The sequence below is a fragment of the Hyaena hyaena genome, unplaced genomic scaffold (genome assembly GCF_003009895.1).
Source record: "Hyaena hyaena isolate Hyena2069 unplaced genomic scaffold, ASM300989v1 scaffold_845, whole genome shotgun sequence".
Classification (NCBI taxonomy): domain Eukaryota; kingdom Metazoa; phylum Chordata; class Mammalia; order Carnivora; family Hyaenidae; genus Hyaena; species Hyaena hyaena.
The window spans coordinates 630,090-655,412 of NW_024081477.1; the positions used below are offsets into that span (position 1 = coordinate 630,090).

The 25,323-nt window shown below is 35.4% G+C and overlaps 1 protein-coding gene across 4 annotated transcripts in view; it reads right to left on the minus strand.

Annotated features, from left to right (window-relative positions):
* CNTN6 (contactin 6) overlaps positions 1–25,323 on the minus strand; it is a 172,904-nt gene that overhangs the window by 98,848 nt on the left and 48,733 nt on the right. For 2 of the 4 annotated variants that reach the window (XM_039219880.1, XM_039219878.1), the window contains exons 2-3: positions 24,416–24,511; positions 10,434–10,637 (exon numbers count right to left, since the gene is read on the minus strand). In XM_039219880.1, coding sequence (XP_039075811.1) covers positions 10,434–10,637; positions 24,416–24,511 — 300 coding nt within the window. Of the gene's footprint in view, positions 1–8,080; positions 8,184–10,433; positions 10,638–24,415; positions 24,512–25,323 lie in introns of all 4 variants that reach the window. The other 2 variants (XM_039219877.1, XM_039219879.1) reach the window with 2 other exon arrangements.

Sequence of the window (25,323 nt, forward strand, 5' to 3'; positions counted from 1 at the left end):
TCAGTGAGTTACAAATCCCCTAAATCATAGCAATTAAAGTTCAAGAAGGTATCTGAAGTTCTGTCTTATTTATTCTATATTCATGCTGGCCTATGGTGGTTTAGGACAGTTAGAGTCTATGCGTAAACACTCGAGTCAGCTTTCCCTAGACCTCACTCTCACTCTTTGTCACCCTGCCTGCCTAATGGCAGCAGCCTCCCACGTGGGTCTCTGTCATTGAAACCATATTTTCTGTTCCAGCTCTAATTGTCTATCCCAGATTTTTAAAAATGGTAGATACTGCCATCATCTCATACAAACCCATGAGGGGTATGGTCCTCAGTGGCTCTGATTGATTTTTGGAAACATTTACTGCCTCTTATTAAAAACTGCCTGGATTTTAAAAAGGTTCTCTTTTGAGTTTTATTTTTAATATATAAAGATAAAGCTTACTTGCTGCTGACATGTTAGTAATTACAGAGCCTCTAAATGGGAAATCTATAATTTCATTCCCCATATAAAATCTTTTAAATATTTTACTGAAAATTTTCAAGCCTTTTGTGAGGAAAACATTTATAAAATTGGGACTAACTGCTTCAACATACCTGAATAAATTCATATGTTAAAAGATAATTTGATGTAAATATCAAATGGCCATGAGTGTGAGTTTTGAAGTCAGAATCAGTGAAATTTAGATTTCAAGTCCAGAGCTACAATTTATGTTGATCTAGTCACTTAACTTCTCTAAACTTCACTGCATTCATCTTCACAATAAGCATTAAAAATAATATCTGGCTTCTAGCTATGTTCACATCCCTGGGACTCTATTTAACCTCCTACTGGAAACAAATGAAAAACTGGACAATTACATGGTGAAAAACCTGATTCCAGAACTAGGACAATTGACAGCACAAAACTAGGATCCCTGAAGAATGGGAAATACATGAAACAAGCTTTTGCTATCTTGGTTTTCTATCTACTAGCACTTTCCAGAGGACAGGATAAGGAAGGAGAACCTATAAAGGGCATTACTGTTTCATTGAGTTGAGGAGACACATGAGGCCAAAGTGACTGGATTATACAGCAGAGTATCAGAGAGGATGGGATTATGAAAAGAAAGTGCACAAGTGTGTCACATAGCACTGGGCATACAACAACTTTCAGAGCTCAAACCAAGCTGTAAGACAGGAGATTTTCTCCAAGCTATAGAAGAGAAATTTAGTAAACATTTGGAGCATTCAGTAGGGTCATGCATCTTACTAGTGAACTAACCTTAGACTACAGTCTATTCTATATCTAGTCTAAGGAGGCTTAATAATAAGCCACAGAAAGATCAAACAGATTTATAGTAACTTAAATCCTGTCAATAAAATCCACTATTTTAGATATATACCACAATAGGGCATATAACAACATAACATTCATTATGTCTATAATTCAAGCTAAAATTACCAGATAACCTAAAAAGCATAAAAATGAGAATCATGACCAGGAGAAAAAGAAGTCAACAGAAATAAATTCATGAATTACAAAGATGACAGAATTAGCAAGCAAGGATTTTCCTATTGTCAGGCCCTGAATCACAGCAGGGATTCTACCTGAAAGACGTGCAGACTCAGCCTCTACTCAATGGAGAATCTCAAAAAGTAGCTCCTGGATGGCTCAGTGGTTGGGCATCCATCTTCAGCTCAGGTCACCATCTCATGGTTCCAGGTCGAGCCTCGTGTCAGGCTTTGTGCTGACAGCTCAGAGCCTGGAGTCTGCTTCAGATTCAGACTCACTCAGTCTCTGCCCCTCCCCCACTCATGCACTGTCTTTCAAGAATGAATAAACATTAAAAAAAAGAAAAAGAAAAAGAGTCTCTAGGGAAAACCAAAGTCAGCCAGGGAGAGGAAACAAAGACAATGGAGAAAATGTTATCTTCTGACACCAGAGCTACAGGAAACAAAGGTGGTAAACAGTAAACATGCTTAACTCCTTGCTAGATAAGCCTCACCCTAAAATCTAGTTACTTCAATTCCTTGTAACTGATAAACTTCATCAATGATTCAACACAACAAAAATACAAAGCATGTAAATAAGCATTCTGCAGAGACAAAGCAAGAATGGGAACCACACTCAAATATGGCAAATATTTTGGGATTATCAGACTGGAAATTTAAAATTGCTATGATTAATGTGATAAGGGCTCTAATGGAAAAAATTATGTCTATAATAATAAAAAATACATGATTAATGTAAGCAGGAAAAATGAAATTGTAAGAGATGATCAAAAGAAAACGCTAGAAATAAAAACAAAACAAAACACTGTTATACAAATGAGAATTCCTTTGATGGGTTCACCTGTAGACTGAACATAGCTGAGGAAAGAATAAGTGAACTACAAGAAATATCAATAAAAGCTTTTCAAACTAAAACCCTAAGAGAAACAAAAGAATGAAAAACTAAAAAACCCACAAACACCCAGAAAATCCAAGAACCGTGGGCAATTATAAATGGTGCAGCAGATGTCTACCAGAAATACCAGAAGGAGAAACAGAGAGGAAAATGAATAAAAGAAATAGATGAAGTCATGATGGTTGGGGATTTTTCAAAATTAATAACAGCTAGCAAGTCATAGACTCTGGAAGCTCAGAGAACACTGAGCATGATACAAATCCCAAAACTAGCTACACACTCAAGAGGAGGAATATTCAATGAGAAAAAGGGGGATATTGTCTAATTATGCAAGTCTGTATGTACTGCTTTCCAAAAACATGTCATGAAAAACAGTCAATATTTTAGGAACTGTCCTAGGTGCTAAAAATGAAAATCTTAATAAGAATAAGATGTGGAATTGACCTGCCTTTTTTCCTCTCTCATATCCAGCTATTCGGCTACTGATTTCTTCCTTTTTTCCTTCTCTCTCTTACTCCCTCCCTTTCTCTATTTGTCTCTCTTATTTATCAAAATATATAAACCCTTGTTTAAATGAATATATAATTGATAGCATAGAAAGTATTCATTAGTTGTTTAACAAAAGTGTTTAAAACAGTGTTAATAAGAAATAGAACTTTGATTTCATTCCTCCCCACATTAGCTTTGCTCAGTTTTGTGTTTATTGGACATCTTACAAAGAAGTGTGGCACCTCAGAAAGTGAACAAGGGAATTTAAACTTAACTTGTACAAAGTAGTCCCTAGTTTGGAAAAAAAATAACAAAATCCAAATGTAGCACAGCAATACATTCATCAAGAGATATCAGAGAACATAATCTATAATTATCTTTCTGTAGAGCTTTTAAAAACACTTTGTAATAAACATGCAAATATAGATTTATAATTTAATAAGCAAAAGATTTGATCTTAAACATTTTCATATTATTAATTATGCCTATCACATAATTAATTCTCAAGAGAATGTGTGGTTTTTATGTTTATTAATTTGCAAATTTTTATTTATTTATTTATTTTTATTTTTTTTTAATGTTTTATTTATCTCTAGGAGAGAGAGAGAGACAGCGTGAACAGGGGAGGGTCAGAGAGAGAGGGAGTCACAGACTGAAACAGGCTCCAGGCTCTGAGCTGGCAGTCAGCACAGAGCCCGACGCGGGGCCTGAACCCACGAACTGTGAGATCATGACCTAAGCGAAAGTCGGAAGCTTAACTGACTAAGCCACCCAGGTGCCCTGATTTGCAAATTTTTAAAAGTTGGTAAAATATTTGAAAAATGTCAAATTTTATAATGGACTAAAAAGCATTTGCCATATGTTTGCAATGTTTCAACTGCAATTCAGTTTGTTCTCTGAAATCTGTTGGCAAACATATATAAAAGCTCTTTTTGATATATATATGTATAATTTTGCAAAGCATACAAAAATTTTCATATAGATTTTGTCCATGTGAAGAAATGAGAAATGTATCTACACTAAAATTACACAAAACGTGTGTCTCTTACACTGGCTATTTTAACACCATCACTTTGACCTGGCGGATGCTTTGGACTTTCCATTTTACCCCAAGGAATTTCAGTCCCATAATAATGACTTAACTTAATAAACATAATCTCAACATTAATTAATTTTGTCATATAAAATCTTACGGAGTATACTCCATTAAATGAATTATTTCCTTGGCAATTTTCTATAAATTGCAGTTAAGTAATCCACATCATTTCCCATTCTTAATTTTATTTCATTTGCAACAAATCTTTTATGTATAAACTTAACAATGAATGTACAACTTATCAATCAAGTTTTATTTGGACATGCACATGAGATTAAATATTTCAAGAAGTTTTATTTTATTTATACCTATTATTTTTCCAATTTGAATTTTCCTGAGTCAAATACTGCTACTGCAAATTATATCAGGAAGCTCAGATACTCCCACATATTTTTAAGGTAATACATTTTATCATTTGTAGTTTCACTAGTTGTCAGGTTTTAATGTATTGATTGTTTCCATTACCATGAGATTAATTAAAGAGATGATTTCATTTATTGCTAAATCATTCCATTTGAGAATTTTCAACAATTTACCTCATATATCCTAAAACTTCAGTTCGCTTGTTTGGATTATTATTAATCCACTCCTTCCATTTACTTCTAAAGTACTCTTTCAGCAGGTACCTATGACTGGATCAAAGGAGGGAAGTCAAATGGTGAACTCTAAATGGGAGGGTCAAAATTTCCTGACCTTGTCTTTTTTCTTTCTTCCACTCCCCCATTTCATAGCAAGCTGAGCCTAAAATTGAATGTGGATCTTTTTTTAAATATATATTTTAAATTTTTATTTATTTTGAGAGAGAAAGAGACAGCACAAGCGGGGTAAGGGCAGAGAGACAGGGAGAGAGAGAATCTAAGCAGGCTTCACACTGCCGTGCAGAGCCCGATGCAGGGCTTGAACTCACAAACGACAAGATCATGACCTGAGCTGAAACCAAGAGTCAGATGCTTAACTGACTGAGCCACGTAGGTGCCCCGAGTGTGGATTTTTAACAATATTTTTAGTGCCATAAACATCCCTCTCCAAAATTAGTCCAAGTTATAATTTACCACCCATCTGTTCAGGTGAAGGATATGTATGATTGAAATGATTGTCCAGGTATTACTCTTTCAATATTTCTGTAGGTTTGAATTTTAGAAATAAAATATAGAATTAAATAAAATTAGGAAGGCTGATATGTGAGCAGTTCAGAGCCTTTGCTAATCAACAAGTTTTCACCTTACTGCTGCTCTTTTCTACTCCAGAACTGACCCTGTTTGTTGCTCTCTCTTATACTGCCATCGGTATGAGAAAAGGAATGAGTTCCAGATGAGAATTTGTGGATACCTGTTTCTAGTTCCATCATACCCACTAACTCAAACACTGGTTAGACAAAAAGATAATACATACATAGACAAAAAGAATTTGCATTTTGGGTTCAGAATAATTCAATGAACATTCAATGCTTAAGTGCCAAGTTTGATGCTGAATGTTTTTTACATGTATTATCCACTCCATACTTCAAAATAAACATAAAAGGCAGGTGTCACATTAAGTCCTTTTGGATGAGTATATGTTAATTCTTAGAGCAGCATGCTGCTAACAGTCAGACAACTCTTGAGAAAACTGGGAATTGAAGCTGTCTTCACTGGTTTCATGAGCAATCATCTTAATCATTTATTCAAAAGATTCTAAGTTCAGAACTTAAAATCAGGTGGGACTAGGTTTGAATTGCCCTTGTGATCTTAACAAGAGTTTGAAATTGATTAGGTTATTTATCCAATTTGAGCCTCAGTTTTCTCATATATAATGAAAATATGATATATCGTGAATAACTATGAGGATTACATATAGATAGGTTATATATATATATATATGCATATATACATATATATATAAAATCTGAACTCAATACCAAATGTTTAACAAATGTAATTTATGTGAAATTCTTGAGAACCAGCCTCAATAATTTTCAAAGTTTTTTATTATGTGAGAGTATTTCCTTTAGTTACAGGAATCCGTCCATATTCCCTGATGCCAAATATGAAAGAATCAGCTATAAATGTTTTTTCAGATGCTATCTTTCATTGGTCCTTTTAAGTAAATTGTCTAATTCTCAAAGTATTTTGCTGACATTTTATGCTTTTTTATAAACTTTAATTTTGGAGAAAGCTCGAAAGTGGTGATAGTTTATCATATCTTAAAAGGCAGGAAAATGAAAACTGTGACACAGAGTTCCCATTTGTCACTTTCTTATACTTGATTTAACGAGTCAATAATTATTTATTGGACACATACTGTTGGACCTATACTGTATGAAAATAAAATATGGTATTTTAAGTACATGAAAAATGAGTACATTGAGAAATTTAATTTAAAGATCTACAAAATTTCATATATAGAAAGTAATGAGGGAGCATGGGGCAAGGTGAGGGCAAAATACAGGCTGGTCCCACCACCACCCCAGGTGGGATCTATGTGACATTCCTTAGATGCTCCAGGCTGCTAGAGAACAAAGGGAAGTGGTTTAAGTGCTTGCCATGGTGATTCAGGAAACTAAGGCAAATGAAGAATTAAATTCCCTTACTGCCTACAGCCCACTGACAAGTCCTTGAGAACTGCAGAGTGACCTCTGTCTAGGAGCTCAGCTGCCTCCATGATGACACTGTGCTGGGGGCTAAAGAGAACTTTGGCTTAACATTATCGCAACCTCGAGGATCCTGTAAGTCTACTTCCTTTATCTCAACTGCCCCAAGAGATGTGCTGGCAGTTATGCTCCAAGTTTATGGCCCCAGATATACATCTGAAGGGTCTCATGACTGAGTTTTATTAACAGTAACAAGTGGCATTTCCCTAGCAACAGATAGCCCCTCAAGGTCCTGGAAACCTTACTTCCAAAATACCTTAGACACTTACTCTATCCCTGACTACCTCCCAACCTGAGGGTATAATGAGTTACCAGTGATGACCCCAGGGCAGCTTTTCCTGACCATGGGTCCTGTCCCCATGCTTTAATAGTCAACTTTTTGCACCAAGGATGTCTTCAAGAATTCTTTCTTTGCTGTCGGCTCTGGACACCACCCCCCCCCCCACCAGACTTCATCAGAAAGAAATTTAAAAAGATTTAGTAACCAGCATTATTTAGCTTGCTCAGTATATTTACTTAATAACAAAATGGAAACTTTAAAAAAATGTTTTTCAAATTTGTAATGTAAATCACTTTTTCTAAATGTGATGCCCGCTTTCGGAATAGACTTCTGTATTTAGAGGGAATAGACTCTGTATTTAGAACAAAATATGTTCTATAGAAAAGAAAAATCATCATTACCTGTGAGCTTGTTAGAAATGGAGAAATCCTCACCACACACTTACAGAATTTCAATTTAACCATGTCCCCAGGTAATTAATTCATCTGCACACTGCAGATCTATTCTATCTATTTATCTCTGTGATGTGGGTACTCCTTGTTTACAGGCACGAGAGTGAGTTAAGTCTGAATAGTGCCAAAAGGCAAAGAGATATCTGCATATTCTATGTAAAAATTCAGATACTTGGCTGGTTTAAAAACATTCCAAACCTATTGGTTGATAAACACTTATCTGAGTGAAACAAAGTGCCTTCACTACCAGGACAAGTTTAGCTCAATTCTAATGATCTGCTATGAACAATAGCTTTTAATTAGTTTTATTTTGGAAACTTGCAGTGCAGGTTTTTCATTTACAAGAAGTGCTGATTAATCAACCAAGAAGACACTCGAGGCAATATATTTCTGGATGTAGGATGAGATGGAGTAAAGGGCATGTTGAAGATTTAGTGACTTGCTCACCATCTTACACAAGTACACAAGTATACAAAAACAATATTCCGTTGTAAGATCCTGCCTAAATGGGACTCATTATGCTCAAAGTAGAGGAAATATCAGTACATTTGGGGAGAATTGCAGGCCCACTCATTTTCAGAGTATTAGGCATGTTTGTTTAAATTCCAATCAGAAAGTTCCACTTTTGCCTAGCATTTGAAACCTATTTGGTAATTTACCTTAGAGCAATGTTTGAATAACAAAAAGGTTTTTTTTTTTTTTAAATTAAACAACCAGAAACAAAACAAAACAAAACAAAACAAAACAAAAAACCTTACTTTCCAAGGGCAAAGCATTCCAGTTTTACAGATGAATCCTTTGCAGCTTGTATAGTTTCAGGAAAACGCACTTCAATCTTTGGTTCATATTCCCCCATCACACCTGTTAAATATCAAAAGAGCTAGCAGCATTTCTGGAGAATAGAAGTTTTCTGTGAAGTAAATGCTTCATTAACCAAAATCTGATTATTTTGTCCTTCAGTTAACAATATTTTTATATACTTTAATAAATGATAGAGGGCAAAGAAAAACTATATGATGCTACCTAAAGAATTAATTCATTCTTGTCTTCCTTAAATAAGAAAATCTAAAATATATCGAAGTATCAGGATAGAGGCATGCCAAATTTCTCTCTATTCCACATTAGAATCTTACAAAAAATTTGTCTTCCAATTAAGGAATGAATGCACCTAAAATCTAAAATGTTTCTGAATTATTGAGAATATTTGTTCTCTAGAGGTATCCAGATCTATCCCCCCTTCACGGAACTCATGCAGCCAGATCTGTTCAGGAATAAGGAACTTTCCAGTTAACACTGTATACAGTGTCTTAATACAAAATAACAGTATTTCTGCAACAAAACCTATAAAGTAATAACAACAACAGTTGAGATGAATAATGGCATAAATATTCTTATGCCAGCTCATTAAGAATTTACTGCTAAATGGGTTTGCTGTACACTTATTAAAAACATCTCTGTTTTTACAGTTTTAAATTTTTCAATAAGGAATTGTGGATACGGGCTAAGATGAGAATAACACAGGAGTCAAATATATTGTAAACATGCTACCTACCAGAGATGTAACAGAGATCTATCTCTAGGCTATCGTCATTAACTTAGTTAATTTAACCAGTGGCAAATCAAGATCCTTCAATTTTTTTATCCTTTCTTGTTTTTTTCCATTGGGTACATACCAAACACCACAGGAATACATTTTAAAAGTAAATGGTTTATTGGTAGCCAATAACAACTGCTCATATGCTAAAACTTCAAAAATATATATCATATAAAAATATTTGATTTTCAAGACCCTAATCATTCTGAACATTTAAAGAAACTATGTTTGAGGAGATAGAGGGCATTAGTTACGGTTCAGTCAACTACGTTGGTTAAATTTTCTAGGTTCTATTTTCATGACATCTGATATTTCTTCAGGGACTACTTTCAGATGAGGTTTGATATTTTTAATTAATACTCTATTAACATTAATATAGTATAATTCTTCTTATCTGTTTTTACCACGTATGCATTGAAGAGAATAGAGGGGATGGAGGTATGATGGAATTAAGAAGGGGAGAAGCAGAAACTACAAGTAGGCCAAAAAAGGAAAGATATAGTAGAATTTATATGCATATTATTGGCATAAGAGCTCTTGTGTCATGAACAGAGTACTCACTGAAAAGGAGATACTGCAAAAAAAATCTAGTGGTTGCTGAGTTCTGAATTAAGACTATGCAAATATATTTGGATGGTTAGTGATTATAAAAGCTCTGTCATAAGAACTCCCTGTATGGAATTGGTTTCATAATTCTGTTAGCGGCTATTAGCATTACGCTCTTGCTTTTCTTAAAATCCTCAGAGAGGAGAAAAGCTCTATGAGGTACTACATTTCAAGTCCAGATCTGATCATTAAATGCATCAACAGGTTTTCTATCTTTACATTTACCACTGTGAATATTTAATTAAAGAATCAACTAGAGGATTATTGTACTTTGATAACTTCCCTAGGTTTTCCAGCTTTCTAAATCTTGTGCCACATAGGACTTGACTAAGCTAGAAGACTCATCAGAGACCGATCTGAATTCTGTTCCTTGGAGGACTATAATTAGTATGAATCTTGTGTTTCATTCCTCTTTGGAATGCTTGTAATTAATGTTTGCTGCTTTGCTTTCCTTGGATGTGAACCTTTTTTCCCCATTTTGCCAGCCAGGTAAATAAAGGATGAACAAAAAGACAAAGACGAAAAAGAAAGAGGTACTGAAGAGAAGCTGCATCATATGTTCATTGAATATATATCATTCACTTAATAAGTTTGGCAGCACTCACACATGCACACACACACGCCTACTCCTCCAAACAAACTTTTGTTTACATACAATGTTCCTTAAGGAAAGAAAGAATCTGATCCAATGCCAGGGAAGAGATGGCACAGTATACTGCACTGTGTGAGTGAGTTATAGAATTTTCTATTATATTTTTATAATGCCTGATTTTCATATATTTGTAAATTAAACCTCCACTCACGGATGATGTGGCTCCTCTGTACCAGAGGGAAGCAGAAAGCTCTACAGAACTCCCCAGGCTTCAACAGCAATGGACAAAGTATATTCCCAAGAGAGCTCATCATCTTACCATCAGTGCGCTGCACTAATGGGGTAGGCGGTCCTTGAACACTTCTCTGGGCTTCCTTGTTTGTTACGAAGCAGGTATAGTTGCCCACATCTGATGGTTCCACTTTGGCAATGTACAAGTTTCCTGTCTCTTGTGATACAAACCGTCTGTTGTCCTCTTGGACATATAAGGGGTTATCATTGAAAGTCCATGCATAAGATAAATCTGGAAGACAGAAAAAAAAGTATTATCTTTACTGTGTTCATTCTTATCTGAAACTTCTGTGTCCTCCTCTCCATAATCAGAATAAAATTGTGCCCCTGTTTGTCTAGTTTATGACTACCTTCCTGTTATAACTGTAATATTCCCTTATATTCAAATATATACAAATTTACATCATAAATTATATAGTCACCCTGCTCTTCATTGGCTTTGTTCAATTAGGAATGCAATGATGTATGCAGTCTTTTGCAATAATGGGATATTAAGAGAAAAAGAATCATAGAATAAAAATAAGAATCATATACCATATATATATTACATATGATTTTTATATGTAAGTGGATGATATATATATCATATATATCAGAGATCTCCAGAGATTGACTTATGTTTAACATATCATAAGATAAATGTTAAAACATTCAGTTCACATATTTGTAACAATTATAAACCCTATATAACCACCTTGCCAAAATGAAATATGGAACATTTCTATCTCTTCAGAAATTTTCTAATGTTTTCTTCTGGTCAGTTTCTACCATTGTAACCAATACCTAATTTCCATCATCATAGATTATTTCTGTCTGTGTTTGGATTTCATAAGAATAAAATCAAATAGAATGTACTATTTTGTGTCTGATTTCTTTTAACATATATTTTTTAATGTTCACCTATGTTGTGTGACTATCTACTTCTTTTCTTTCTGTTGCTGACTAATACTCCATTTTATAAAAATACCACAATTTGTTCAGCATTCTTTTATAAGACTGTCTGTCAACATTTTCATTTCTCTTGGACAAGCTCCTAGGAGTGAGACATAAGGTAAATAGATTTATGTTTAACTTTATAAGAAACTACAAAAAAAATTTTCCAAAGTTGTTGTACCAGTTGACCTCTCAACCAGAATTATATGAGAGTTACATTTGTTTTACATCTATGCAAAAACCACAAGTCAATCTTCTTAAATTTTAGCCAGAGATCTTGGAACAAAGAAAAATATTCTCATGGATTACAGTTTTTAAGTGTACTACTATCTGAAGCCTAAGACAGTGTGTGTATCATGAAAACTAGGCAGAACTGAACTTATGTCTAGGGAAGTAAGGAATATAACTGGTTTAAAAGGAACCCTAAACTAAGTGAAATGTGGATGTGCAGGGGGTGAAGAAGGGAAATACACATGGTTGAAAACATCTTCACCTGCAGATGAACTTGGAAACTACATACTAGGAACTCCTAGCTCCTAGAACAGTTGAAGCAACTAGGGGCCTCTTGTTCAGGCAGAGGTTCAGGGTCATATTTGTCATCTGCACTCATATAAAAAACGGGTACAGAAGCAAGATATGGTAGAGCCAAAAAAGACTAATTATTTCTGATGTGTTCTAGAAGTCTACCCCAGGTGGAAACAGACCAGCTGAAACATTTTTCATTAACCTTACTGAATTAAAATTCTCTAAAGGATGAGGAGGCAATATAGATCGATAGCTAGTCTGACCTTAAATTTGATCTATGTAGAAAAACTCATGAGAAAGTGGGAGGATGGGAATGTTGGCCATCTTTATCATCTCTTTCACCAAGGAAAATTTATAAAGCATTAACAATAAACTTAGGAAACCAGACTTTAGGAAGCACAAAAAGAACGAAGGAAGGAAAGCAGGAGGAAGAAATAACAGTGAGTCTACAAATAGACCATTAATAGTGGGGAAGAGCTAAAGCATTAAATTCTAACAATAATTCATAAGTTATTTTAGTAAAAATGAATTCATCTATACTGACAGAACTCTGATAACTCTTAGGAAAGAAGAATATATGAGAGAATGATATGTCAGAGAACAACAAAAAATGCCACTTATGTTAGAATGTGAAAATGCAGAAAGGTATTAAGCCTATAAAAGTACTGTTCAGATAGAAACAAATCCAAGATGCATGGTTATGTGCAAAGCATATTGTAAATCAAGATGTTTAGTATTGTGTGTATGTATGCATGTATGTGCATGTGTATATGTGTGTCTATACAAATTATTAAGTTTAGAGACCTAGAAATGTATACAGTGGTTTTCTTAGGGTAAGAGAAAGAAATACAAAAGACTTTTACTCTCTACATAATGTGTTTCTGTCATATTATAATTTTTAATTACTACGTAATATTTGTATAAATGGGAAAAACAGGATGAGAGCTAAACACCTGAATGAATGACAACTTGTAAAACAATACAATGAATAATATTTTTCATCCTTACTCTGAACTGTTCAGACTGGAGTATTATGTTTTATTCAGAGCACACTAGAATCACGAAGGAAGCTTGTTAAAATACAGAGAGCTAACCCCACTCCTAGCAATTTGGTTTCATTATATCTGAGTGAAGTATCATGGAATCTGTATTTTCAACTCCCTACAAATGGCTCATGTTGTTGAACTGGAATATAATGTTCAAAGCACTCCTTATTGAAAGGGGAATTAAAATTCTCAAGTATATCAAGAGACAGATAACCAACATAGCAAAGACCAGAAATAAAGTCACAAAAGAAAATGATAAGAACTTAGATTTTTACCCTGGGAGCAGGGCAGGGAAGGATAATTGAGCTGTCTCCATAGATTGAATTGTTGTCAGGTGTATAAAGGGTTAAATAAAGCCCTTTCTATTGATGTCCATTAGGACTTTGGCTGTTGGCGGTTACAGAAGGCTGTATGGTCCTTAATAAAATGAAGACCCTCCTAAACTTCAGGATTTATGAGGTAATAGCTCTCTATCATTAAAGATGCACAAAGCAGAGGAAGAATGAACACAGCTTGAGATGTTACAAAAAATATTTATTTTTGCAATGAATGGGAAGTTAAAGCTATGCTTGTATGAACTGTCTACTCCACTCTCAACGTTCCTTTGATCTTCCTAAGAGTCTAATGCTTTTAGATCAAGTATGCATAAATGCAATTCACTTTTTATTTTTGAAAATAGGCCTTGACATTCTTGTCCTGTTCCTGGGTATTGAATCTTCATTGCTTTTGCAAATCTCTACTGGAGTCTTTTATCATTTCATGTGGTCTCTTGCTTCTAAGTTTCTTTACTGATGTCCTTTGCTGCTTCACTTCTAAGCCTGTTACTCTGTCTCCACCAAAGAGATACTCAAAGGATTTTTGTTTGAAACTGAGAGCTATCTAGATAGTAAATTTTTCTTCAATAAAGAGAGAATGAAAAAATGTAGTTCAGATTCCCTTGTTGTCAGTGACTCCTCATCTTTTGAACCTTTTGTGAAATAAAGACAATCTTGAGCAAATTCCCAGGGCTATGTCCCAGCTTAGGGATCTTTAGTCTATGCTGATTTGGGGAGAAGGATAACCTCTGGTTCTCTGAAATCCAGGGTAACTCTTCTCACTTAACAGAAATTACAGGTTGCTATTAATGCCCAAGAAATCTTTGTATTCTTTACCCTATAATCTTGAGACCTGAGACTGTAATTTCCATTTCTCCCTTGGTGAATTCATTTTTACCTTAGCCGTTAAAGCTTTCTGATCTATTCCTGCATGTGGTGTATTCTTCTTCAATAGTGGAACATTTAGAAGTTGACAGAAGAATGTGGTCCAGAAATAAACAAAATTAGAATAAGAAACAATTAAAAATAATGAGTGCTTTTATTTCATACCTGTTTTGTCATCCCAGAAATTTGTTTTGTGAGGCTAATTGGCTATTAATAATCAGCCCATTAAATAGGAGAGGGTATTGCAGCTAAAAGTATAAAAGTAATTTCCCAAAATCACATTGCTTACAGGTAGAAGGGGTAGGACTTGAACCTAGCTGTTTCAGATGCCAAATCCCCTTGGCTACTCTTCCTTACCCTCAGACTTCCTTCCAAACACCCAAGCTCTCTGCCTATCTAACCCTACTCATAACTAGGATATCTGTTCCTCTCCACCCATCCTCTCCCCCCATAACACTGTCTGTCCTGTGTTCAATTTCCTCAGCATTATACAGAATAAAAGGTTAATCTGTTACTCTCAATCACTTTAACATGTTGATAGCTACTATTAATAGGGAAGAGTATGCATTTTTTAAACCACTAAGAAGTAACTGTTTTCTCCAAAATGGCCTCACTAGAGCAGATTTTGAAACTTCAATGTGCATCACAACCACTTAGAGGACTTGGTAAAACACAAATTGCTGGGTTCTACCCTCCCAGCTTCACTTTCAGTAGGTCAGGAAAGGAACCAGAAAATTTGCACTGCTAACAAATTCCCTGGAAACGCTGTGACTAGGGGGGTTGGGGGGGTGGGGGCGGCTCACAACACTACTTTGAAAACCATTAATACAGTGGTAATTCTCAATCTCCTCTGCATAATTATACTAGGAAGGGAAATGGCTCCGAGTTTGATAAAATGGTGGCCATCTTATATATTTCTCTTTGGGTGGTATGTGGAAGCCTGGAAAAGAGGATGTTCCAGAGTTCATAGATTTGTGGCATGTCTGGGATGGAAGAGACTTAAAGCTCTTCTCGCCTAACCCTCTCTTTTTACAGGTGAATGAGCAGAGGGGAAGATGGCAGTAGCTCTGCGACTAGAATCCAGGTATCCCTTTCAGCTCCTCTGTGAACTGGTAAAGATGTTAAGCTGCAAGCCCTTCCTCTCACTATATTTTCCATCCCGTCTTTCTCCCTTCTCACTATGGGCTACCTATTCTCATTCCCCCAAACAGCCAAGCTATCGTGGGGGCTTTTATCTATTTTGTTCCGTCACCAGCCACTATCATGCTTAATTTGTATATTTTTAATAGGGAAAGAAAAAAAAACCTTACAAATTAGAAGTTTAAAATTCTTCCCATTTGGCTTTTCTTAATTAAATGTATAATTCATGAGCCACTTAAGTTGAAACCATTGAATTTTTAAATATTTTCTCCACCATCTATGACATTTATCTGTTATTAATGATTGTGATGTGTTTTCCCTGTGATGATTCAGCAGTAACATTAGAACTAAATGATAACTGGTCCTCCCTGATGCACTGCCTGTAGTTTCACATTGACACCATCCTATACAACTTTATTATTATTAGAAATGGCAGATCTCCAGTAAACAATTGAAGACTCTATCTGCTGTTCTCTCAAGCATACAACAAATACTGCTTTCCCTAGAGCATGGTTATGTTTTGACATCTTTTACAGCCCTATATCTTGCACTAAAATATTTAAAATATAAACACGAGAGATCCATGCAATTGTACCCATTATATGGGATGTAATTTTTATTAGAAGGGAAGTATCTCATGTGGAAGGACACTGACACTGAGAACTTCTATTGGCTTGGTAAAATAGACTTTGAAATTGGTAGAATGTTTCTAGAAGTAAAAAATACATGAGAAGAATAAAGAATTTGAAGCATTGTTGTCAGATTTAGTGGAAAAATCTCCCTTTGGAATAATCTGGAATGTGTGTACTGTAAACCTTGTACAGTGCTCTAGAGTTACATGTGACTGGCTGTTGGGTGGTAAATCACGGTTATGCTAGCTCAGCAGCAAACACCTAATCCAAGAAAAATAATACCTTTTCTGGGTTGATGTCATTGATAATGGTATTGAGCAAGTTTATGATGCAACCCAGAACACTGCCTTGACACCTTTACAACCACTCCAATTTGAGTTCCCATTTGTTCCACAATTACTGCTTAGCCACCTAGATTTTATTAGATCTCTTTTGATTTATACTCCTCCTGTTCAGAATCATGGAGATAGCTGCTTTTGTGGTTTACAAACAACCACTAAGTAAAGGCCCTCTTAGTTCCTATCAGTGCTAGTTTCCAAGGAACTCCAGCACTGCTCATGTCCTGGCAGATCCTACCTGGACAAGGAATATAAACACAGCCAGCTTATGAATGAGCTTCTGAGAAATCTCCAGTTTTAGGGAAGACTGGGCAAGTCATGGAAGGCAAATACACAAGGACCAGACTTCCTTTTTATTTCTCAATTTCACCCTCCACGGATGAGCTAAATACAGAGAATGCAAGTGATGGACTATGCCAGTGGTTCTCAACCAAAGGTGATTTTGCCTGAGGGGATGTTTGGCAGTGTCTGGAGATATTTTTCCTTCTTGCTATTGGGAGAGGGGTTGCTACTGGTATCAAGAAGACATAGGCCAGGGATGTTGCTAAACATCTTCACAATGCACAGGACACAGGACAATCCCTATCGCAAAGAATCATCTCACCTGAATTGTCAATAGTGCTGACGGTGAGAAACCCTGGGCTCTACAAATGGAGACAGGCTATAGCATGAGAGTTGTGTCTGATGTGCTGGAAAGCAAGAGAAAACATTCTTACTGGGAATGAATGAGATTCTGAAAGTAGAGAGAGGAAATGAGGAGCACAGGACCTAGAAAAATGAACTCTGGAACTCTGGTCAGCTACATAATCTTTCTGATTCTAACATGGTACATTAATATTATGCAAATCAATTTACCTCTCTGGGTGGTGTTTATATATTCTCCAATAGAGATAAGAGGACTTGCTATTTCCTTTTATACTTTATTTAGCAATTATTGTCTGTTGTGATCCAGATTATGCCAGACCAGATTAGGCAGTAGAATAAATGCAGATATGTCTTCTTGGTCAAGTAAACACTTAACACAATTAGTCAATTTACAGAAGGGAGACATTTTCTTTGAAAGTGTTATGTGAGTTGAGGTATACAAAATGCTGAGCTGAGTGCCCAGTGAAGGCATTCATTACCTTATCCAATCATATGGTATTAAATACTACTTATACATGGTGTAAAAAAAAGAGAGAGAGACAGACAGACAACAGGACTCAAGTGGAGTCACTGGTGCTAAGTAGCACATCAGCAAACCAAGAGTTAATATCTAACCTAATTCTAGTTTTAGCCTCTCCCAGAAACATGGCCCTTAACCAGGGCCAAATAGACCCTATTTGTCCTCAGAGGAAGGTGAACTTGTCTCTTTGCTGCAGCAACTTCCTTTCTTTGCCTCTTTCTGTCTCTAAAAGTCTTTCATTTTGTACAGCTTTTCAGGGCTCCTTTCCATTTTCAAGATGGTATGCTGCCGAATTCATAAATCATTGAATAAAGCCAATTAGATCTTTAAATGTATTCAGCTAAGTTTAGGTTTTTTTTTTTTTTTAAACAATGGTAACTTCTAAATTTATTTCTCCAAACCAGAGCTATCCCCCTAAACATGTAAATCCAGCTGCCTACTCAAAATTTTCATTGTCATATCTAATAGACATCTGTAAGTTGAAATGTCCCCAAACAAATTCCTAATGTCTCCCATTCCAAAATCTGCTCTCCCTTTATTGTTCGCATCCCAATAAAGGGCATTCCATTCTTCCAATTGCTCAGTACAAAAACCACTCCTTTCTTTCTCTTACAATCTCTACCCAATCTTCCAGGAAACTATTTCAGCTATACCCTCTAAATATATACTGGAGATGGCTACTTATTCACCTGTCTGGTGTTATCATCCTAGTTCAAGTCATCATTATCTCTCCCCTGAATCAATGTAATCATTTTTAAGTCCTTTTATTATTGCCCCTTAATGGTCTATTCTCCAGAATAAAATTTTTTAAAGTTTATTTATTTATTTTTAGAGAGAGAGAAAAAAAAAAGCAAAGGAGGGGCAGAGAGAGAAGGAGAGAGAAATTCCCAGGCAGGCTCTGCACTGTCAGCACAGAGCTCAACATGGGCTCAATCTCACTAATTATGAGATCATGACTTAAGCCAAAATCAAGAGTCAGATGCTGAACCAAGTGAGTCATGCAAGTGTCTCAATAATAAACTATTTTTTTAAACTGGAAATCAGATAAATTACATTAGTTTTTGGCTTAAAACCATACAATGCATTCTAATCTCATTCAAAGTAAAACTCAAAGGCTCTAAAATAGCTTTAAAGTAGCGCTTACATCCTATCTACTCTCCTGTTTGCACACTTTTCTTTCTCTATGTTGGTTTTAGTGCTGTTCTTCTAATGTGCCAGATACAGAACTACCACAGGTTCTTTGCACATGCTGTTTCCTCTGCCCAACTGCCTTTTCTCGATGTCTCACTCTCTCATCCTTTTAGTTCTTTTCTCAAATGCAAACAAAGAATTCTTTGGCCTCAGAATTTATAATAGCAACACCCACCACTCCTTACCCCTTTTAGTTTTTTTCCCTCACTTTTATTACCATCTGTCATACATTTATATTTATTTTAAGATTCATGAAGGTAAAGACTTTGTCACATTGTTCTCCACTGTATCCCTAAAATTCACTAAAATGAGTGGCACGTAGTATGTATGCAATAAATATTTGTTGAGTATACAATAGTGCGAGTTCAATAATGATGGCTGTCACTGTTATTATTATACTAACAGGAAACTCTTGAGCCTATATGCCTTTTAAACATTCAGGTAACCCCAAAGTAGTACTGTCACTACTGATTTGACCTACTTACTAAGAAAACACCACTGTCATTTACTCTAGAAACAGAAGGAAAAACAACCTAATTGGGTAGAAGGGCATAAGAAAATTTAGCACTTTTTCTCTATGTAGATTTCCTCTTAATTCTATGACATAATTCTGAGACTTTGTTGAAAATGATTTTCTATTTATGTTGAATTGTCAACATTTTTATTGGTGAAAATACAAATGCTGGGCTCAAACAACAGTGCTATCTTCCTACCACAGACATAGATGCTGCAAACTACTGGCATAAATTCAATTGTTCTACCAATGTAAAAGTTATATCTGAGAAGACAATGGAATATTTCCTCTAAAACAAACTTTAAGCCTATGATTTTTATGAGCCCAGGAATGAGAGTTTTATATTGAGACAATAAAGGGAAAGAATGTGCTTTACTTTAGGTATGATGAAACTATAATTTCACAGTGAAGGTGATCTTAATTATTTTAGACAACCTGTACCATTCTTTCACACTGTCATTTTTAAAGAAAATTTCAGGGGCGTCTAGATGGCTCAGTCAGTTAAGTGTCTGACTTTGGCTCAGGTTATGAACTCATGGTTTGTGAGCTACAGCCCCACATCAGGCTCTGTGCTGACAGCTTGGAGCCTGGAGCCTGCTTCAAATTCTGTTTCCTTCTCTCTCTATTCCTCTCCCATTCACACTCTGTCTCTGTCTCTCTCTCAAAAATAAATGAAAGATTAAAAAAAAATTTAAAGAAAGAAAGAAAATTTCATGCGAAGCTGGGCTAACTCAATGCACCCATGAAGATCTACTGACAGCTTATTTTCATATTCATTCAACAGCTTTGGCTTCAAGGTTTTCATGTCCATTAAAAAAATCAAAGGAAATGCTGAGTTCAGTGATGCAGATGACTTATGCAGAATCTCTGTTAAAGTGACCAAGGCTCTTAAACAAAAGCTCATCCTTGGGGAGCCTGGGTGGCTCAGTTGGTTAAGCATCCGACTTTGGCTCAGGTCATGATCTCACCGCTGGTGGGTATGAGCCCTGCATCAGGCTCTGTGCTGACAGTTAAGAGCATGGAGCCTGCTTCGGATTCTGTGTCTCCCTCTTTCTCTGCCCCTCGCCCACTTGTGCTCTCTCCCCCTCTCTGTCTCTCTCTGTCTCTCTCTCTCAAGAATGAATAAATGTGAAAAAATTTTAAAAGACACACTTTAAATGAAAGTTCATCCTTGAGCTGGGTGAAAACCCACAGTAGAAAAGCCTCTGTGCCATGAAGTTCATGGTCTATCTCAAGGCTCAGTCACCTCTCCCTCAAACAAATAAGTAAAATAGTGTATTGTCTCTTTCTGTCACATAAACCTGGATACAGAGAAGAGATCACAGAAACCTCGAGAAACCTAGTAGAAGAAAGGAAAAGTCTTTTTAGCTGACTAGGAAATTTTAGTTTTGTCAAGTACCAAGACGCTAACTAGGAGACTTGTATTTTTCTTTCTTTCTTTTTTCTTTTTTTTTAAGACCTTTATTTTTCTGACATGGGTATCCAAATTATGGATAATAACTATAATAGTCAATAAAAGGGATTGTTGGAGATTGTGGGGTGATGAGGGAAGTCACAAACTACCAATGAGAGAGTTTAGGAGAAAGGAAAGCAATGTCTAACAGGGTATAAAGTGTTTCAATCAGATAAACATTGTAGCACCTTCTGTGGTGTTCAGCCAAAACTTTCAGTTTTCTCTGTAATATTCAAGAATTATATTTTTTAGGAAGATGAAAATGAGGGCTTAATATGGCTCTATTGGCATACATTCAGTCACATTCATGGAGTTTATCTCTAGTTAAGAAATAGGATTAAGGAAGCAAATATACTTCTTTCCTCAGAGTATAGGGAATAGTTCTTGTTTTGTGTCCAAATATCACATTTCTAAGAGATAAAGCAGAATGTGCCAGTTTTGTGTTCTGGCATTATTGCCTAGGTTTCTTTCTCTTTCACTATGGGCGCCTTTCCTTTAGAATAAGCTTCATCTGTAAATTCTCTCTTTCTAGAATAGTACACTTGCAGTTACCTTTAAAATTGGATAGGAACTATCCACAAGAAAGCCTATTCTGGAGTCAGATCTCCTTTGGTCTATTCAGAAAAAAAAAAAAAAAAAAAAAGACATGAATAAAAAAGCACCTATTCAGTTTGGTTTATGTTGATTACTCTATTACACTGAGTGACCACTAATCATGTATATGGGAAATCCATCCTACACATTTCTTTCTTTTGTTTTGTTCTTGGAGCCATTCCACCACCAGCTTCCCCCCGCCCCAGGTAAATTTATAGGATTCAGCCTATTTGATATTTTTTCTTACTTTCCCATAGTTCTTGCTTTTTGGCTTTTGTTTTATAAAACACATTAAAATGTACCTGATAGGCCTGCCTTGTTAACAAATGTTTTCCAAGGGTTTTTTTTTTTTTATGAATACACTAGAGAAAATATATAAGTAACTCAGAATGTTCTGAAATTAACACATTTAATATGATTTCTCCCTTATATTGGCTAGAGAAAACTGAACTATTAGAAGGAATGGACATGAAGGGTATTCAGCCAACAACCTGAGTAAGGTTGGAAATGGATACTTCCTCAGACTTGTCATAAAAGAATGCCATCTCGTCATGACTTTGACTTTATTCTTGCAAGAATGTGAGTAGAGATACCAGCCACATCATCCTTTGGCTTCTGACATATAGAACTGTGTAACTAATAAATGGGTGTTACATAATAATGAAAAAATATACATATATATACATCCTAAACCAAGGAAAAATTACAAAGACAAGAATGTCTGTGTGTAAAGCTGGCTCATTTCAAACCAGTTGTCCACTAATCCAATTTGAAGGTTATCCAACCAATATGTTTCTCTCCATTCTTGAAGTCTTTCTTGGCACAATTCGCCTTCACAGGAAGGTGAGAAGGAAAAGGAAGAATAAGGAATTGTTTCAAATGAGCCAGTTAAAGACACTCTTTATAACTCTTAGCAACCCTGGAGGCCTAAGAATGTTAAAACTGATATATAATCTGAGGTTTAACCATTAACTACAGAGCTTTCTATCCAAAGGCATTTTTTGGGGGGGGGGGGAGTCAGAAATTCCTGTACTAGAATCTTGTCTTCATTCACTAACTGAAAACTGACTTACTTAGTTTGTCTGAGTCTTGGTTTCTTCATTTTAAAATTATTATTCTTAGTTATTAGAATATTGGGAATGAGAAAATCATGGAAAGTCCTTACAATGTTTGCTCGTGGTAACAACTCAATAATTGGTGGTCGTTGTTACTATTATTAATACTTTCTTATTCTAATAAATTGATGACTCTTTATATAGTTGGATCAAAGGGTGTCTGTCAATATTTCCCTGAGTTTTGATAAGTTTTCCAGTATTTCTGCCCTTGTAGAGATGAGGAAGCCCAAGCACACCCTCAAGCTCTCAGGATGAAAATTCCTATATACCTGGATGAAGTCAATATTAACAAATACTGTGGAAACCTGCTAAAAGCATTATATATGATATAATCAAATTTGGTATCAGACAAATTTGTCATAGCTTGCATGTAATAGCCATTAGCTATTCAGTTAAAAAGGTCTTAATGGAAGGCAGTTTTTGTCTATCTATGACTTAATCACATGGCATTAAGCAGAGAGAACTGTTATAATAAGGGTCTTATATGCATTAGATGATCAACATATACTTTAATGGTGGTAAGTAACAAGGTAACAAGGGAAATCTTTTCCTATTTGGCTGTCTTTTAAAAATATATGACATTCATTTACAAATATTTGACATTTCTGCTACCTTCATTTAGAGTAAACAAAGTTGAAAATAATCTTCAATTCTGACAAGATTCTTTGACCAAAGTCAGAGCATAAAATGGCATAGACCAACAGCACAAAACAGACATAATTTTGCATATCTTGTCATCTTAGGTTATAGCACTAAAAAATAATTTCCTATGGTTAAAAAATAAGCAGCATTACATTTTTTCATTGCTCTAGAATAAGACTATTTTATCTCAGATAGCGCTGAAAACAGTATAACTCTCCGCTAATATTTCAAGTAAGCATAATGTTATACTACCGTGTAATATTATTGAATAAAATATTGTTAACTTCTAATCCATTTCCTTTTTTTTTGCATCAGTATTTCATGAGATTGTGTAAAAATGGAACTAATGGGAAAATGTTTTCAGGTTTTAAAAATCATAAATAAGATTTTGTTTAATATTAGGGATAAAATTGTTTTCATTTTATTTTTAAATATTTGTTATATCTGCTTTCAAAATTTCCTATTCCACGGTGGAAATAAACTCTAAAAGGGTTGCTCTAGGAGCCAGACGGCCTGGATTTGGAGCTTGGCTCCACTGTCTATCAGCTATGTTACTGTGGACAAGTTACTTAACCTCTCTCTACCTTATTGTTCTCATTTGTGAAACAATAATCATAGTAACCCTCTCATGAAGCTTCTATGAGAATTTTCCAATACATATGAAGTATTTAGATCCATACTCTAATACAGTCAGTATGATATTGAATTGTACCAAATGAAATGACTCCATGCATATTTTGATACTGCCTCTTCCAGATTCACTGTTGGTTAAGAATCTACCATATTTTACCACATCATTTGGAATTTGACAAAATGCAAACCTAATGAGGTGAGAATCAGTAGGTGGTTTAGGTCTTTGGCAACAAACAGGTTAATTCATGGGTCAATTCAGATTCTTACAAACTAGAGAATGGCATTGACTGCATGATTTCACCATTGCTAGGAGATATTCAGATTTGGTGCCATCCAAAATTTGCTTCTAATTAATGTGGTAACTCTCCTCTGCCAATACTTAAAGTGAGGTTGCCAAGAGAAATGTTGGCATTTGCTGTTCCATGGATGTCAATAATAACAATGAAATAACAATCCCGGCTTTTTTTTCTGAATAAGGACTAGCCATTACACTAATCAATTTACATTCAGTAGCTCACTCAATATTCACAACAGCACTACAATACAGATATCAGTTTGTGTCTCTATTCTACAGATGAGGAAACTGAGTCAAAGAAGGTTAAAGAAACTGTCTCCTTTCTGTCATTCAGGTTACAAGCATCAGACTTCATCAGTCGTCACTCTCACATGGTACCCTGTTGCTCACACTGGGTACCATGCTGTATCTCTTTAAGGCCATGTGTGTTGAATGACTGCATGAAAATAAAATTCTTTTAAAAATGATTTAGATTGGAACTGTTCAAGATCCTTGTGATTTGATGAAGAGATTTTAATGTCTTCAAGACATGATGTGCCTTCTTTACCACCAAGTGACCATATTAATGGTGTGACCAAATTACCCCCCACCATACCTCCAAAGTGTGGTGGTGGGCCACAGAGAAGCACCACACCTTGACCTTCTCGGACGGACACTGTGCTTCTTGTTTTGGTTTCAAAGTCTTCAATATCTTGGAAAACAAACAAAACAGCTTTAGAATTATCTTGAAGCAAAAACATATAAAGAAGAATCTCAAACTTTTTTTTATTCTTAACAGTAATAGACACACATACTTGGCTGACACCAGTGGATTTAGTTGATGATCAGTTTATCTACCCTGATTATTATCTCTACCCCTATTATTATTATTATGTTTTTCTTCTCTTCTTTTTCATACAATTAAACAGAGAATGTGATGAAAGCATTTATTAACATTACCTACTTTTATTCTCCCAGGCAGCCTGTAGCCCAGGAGGAAATCTTTAAAACCCAGCAAATATTTACTTTCCTTGCCCAGAGAAGGTGTGATAAAAAAAATATATATACATGCATATGCATCAAGTTTGCTGTAGTCTTGTGGCATCTTAGGTTAATGGTTGGTATTTGATGTGCAGATGGAGTCCTTGAGAATTTAGGATGGAATAGAGTGAGAGAAAGAGTTCAATGTGACTGAACCAATGAGAAAGAAGGCATATTTTCTAATTTTCTTGTTCTACTTCTTCAAAAAGTAGCATCATGATCTTGTTTGGAGTGCTGTAATTTCCTACACCATCAAAGAATCATAGAAATTCACTGTTAGAAGAAAGCTAACTAGTTATCTTGCTAAGCCATCCATAGGGGATACAAATCTTTCAACATTCCTGGAAAATGGACATTCAGCCTCCAGGAATGAATAAATTGCTGAACTTCTCTGAAACTTAGTTTTTTCACCTGTAAAATCCCTTTACACATCATTTAGTCTTTTAACCAGTTTGTTTTGAACCCCTACTGAAACACAGAAAG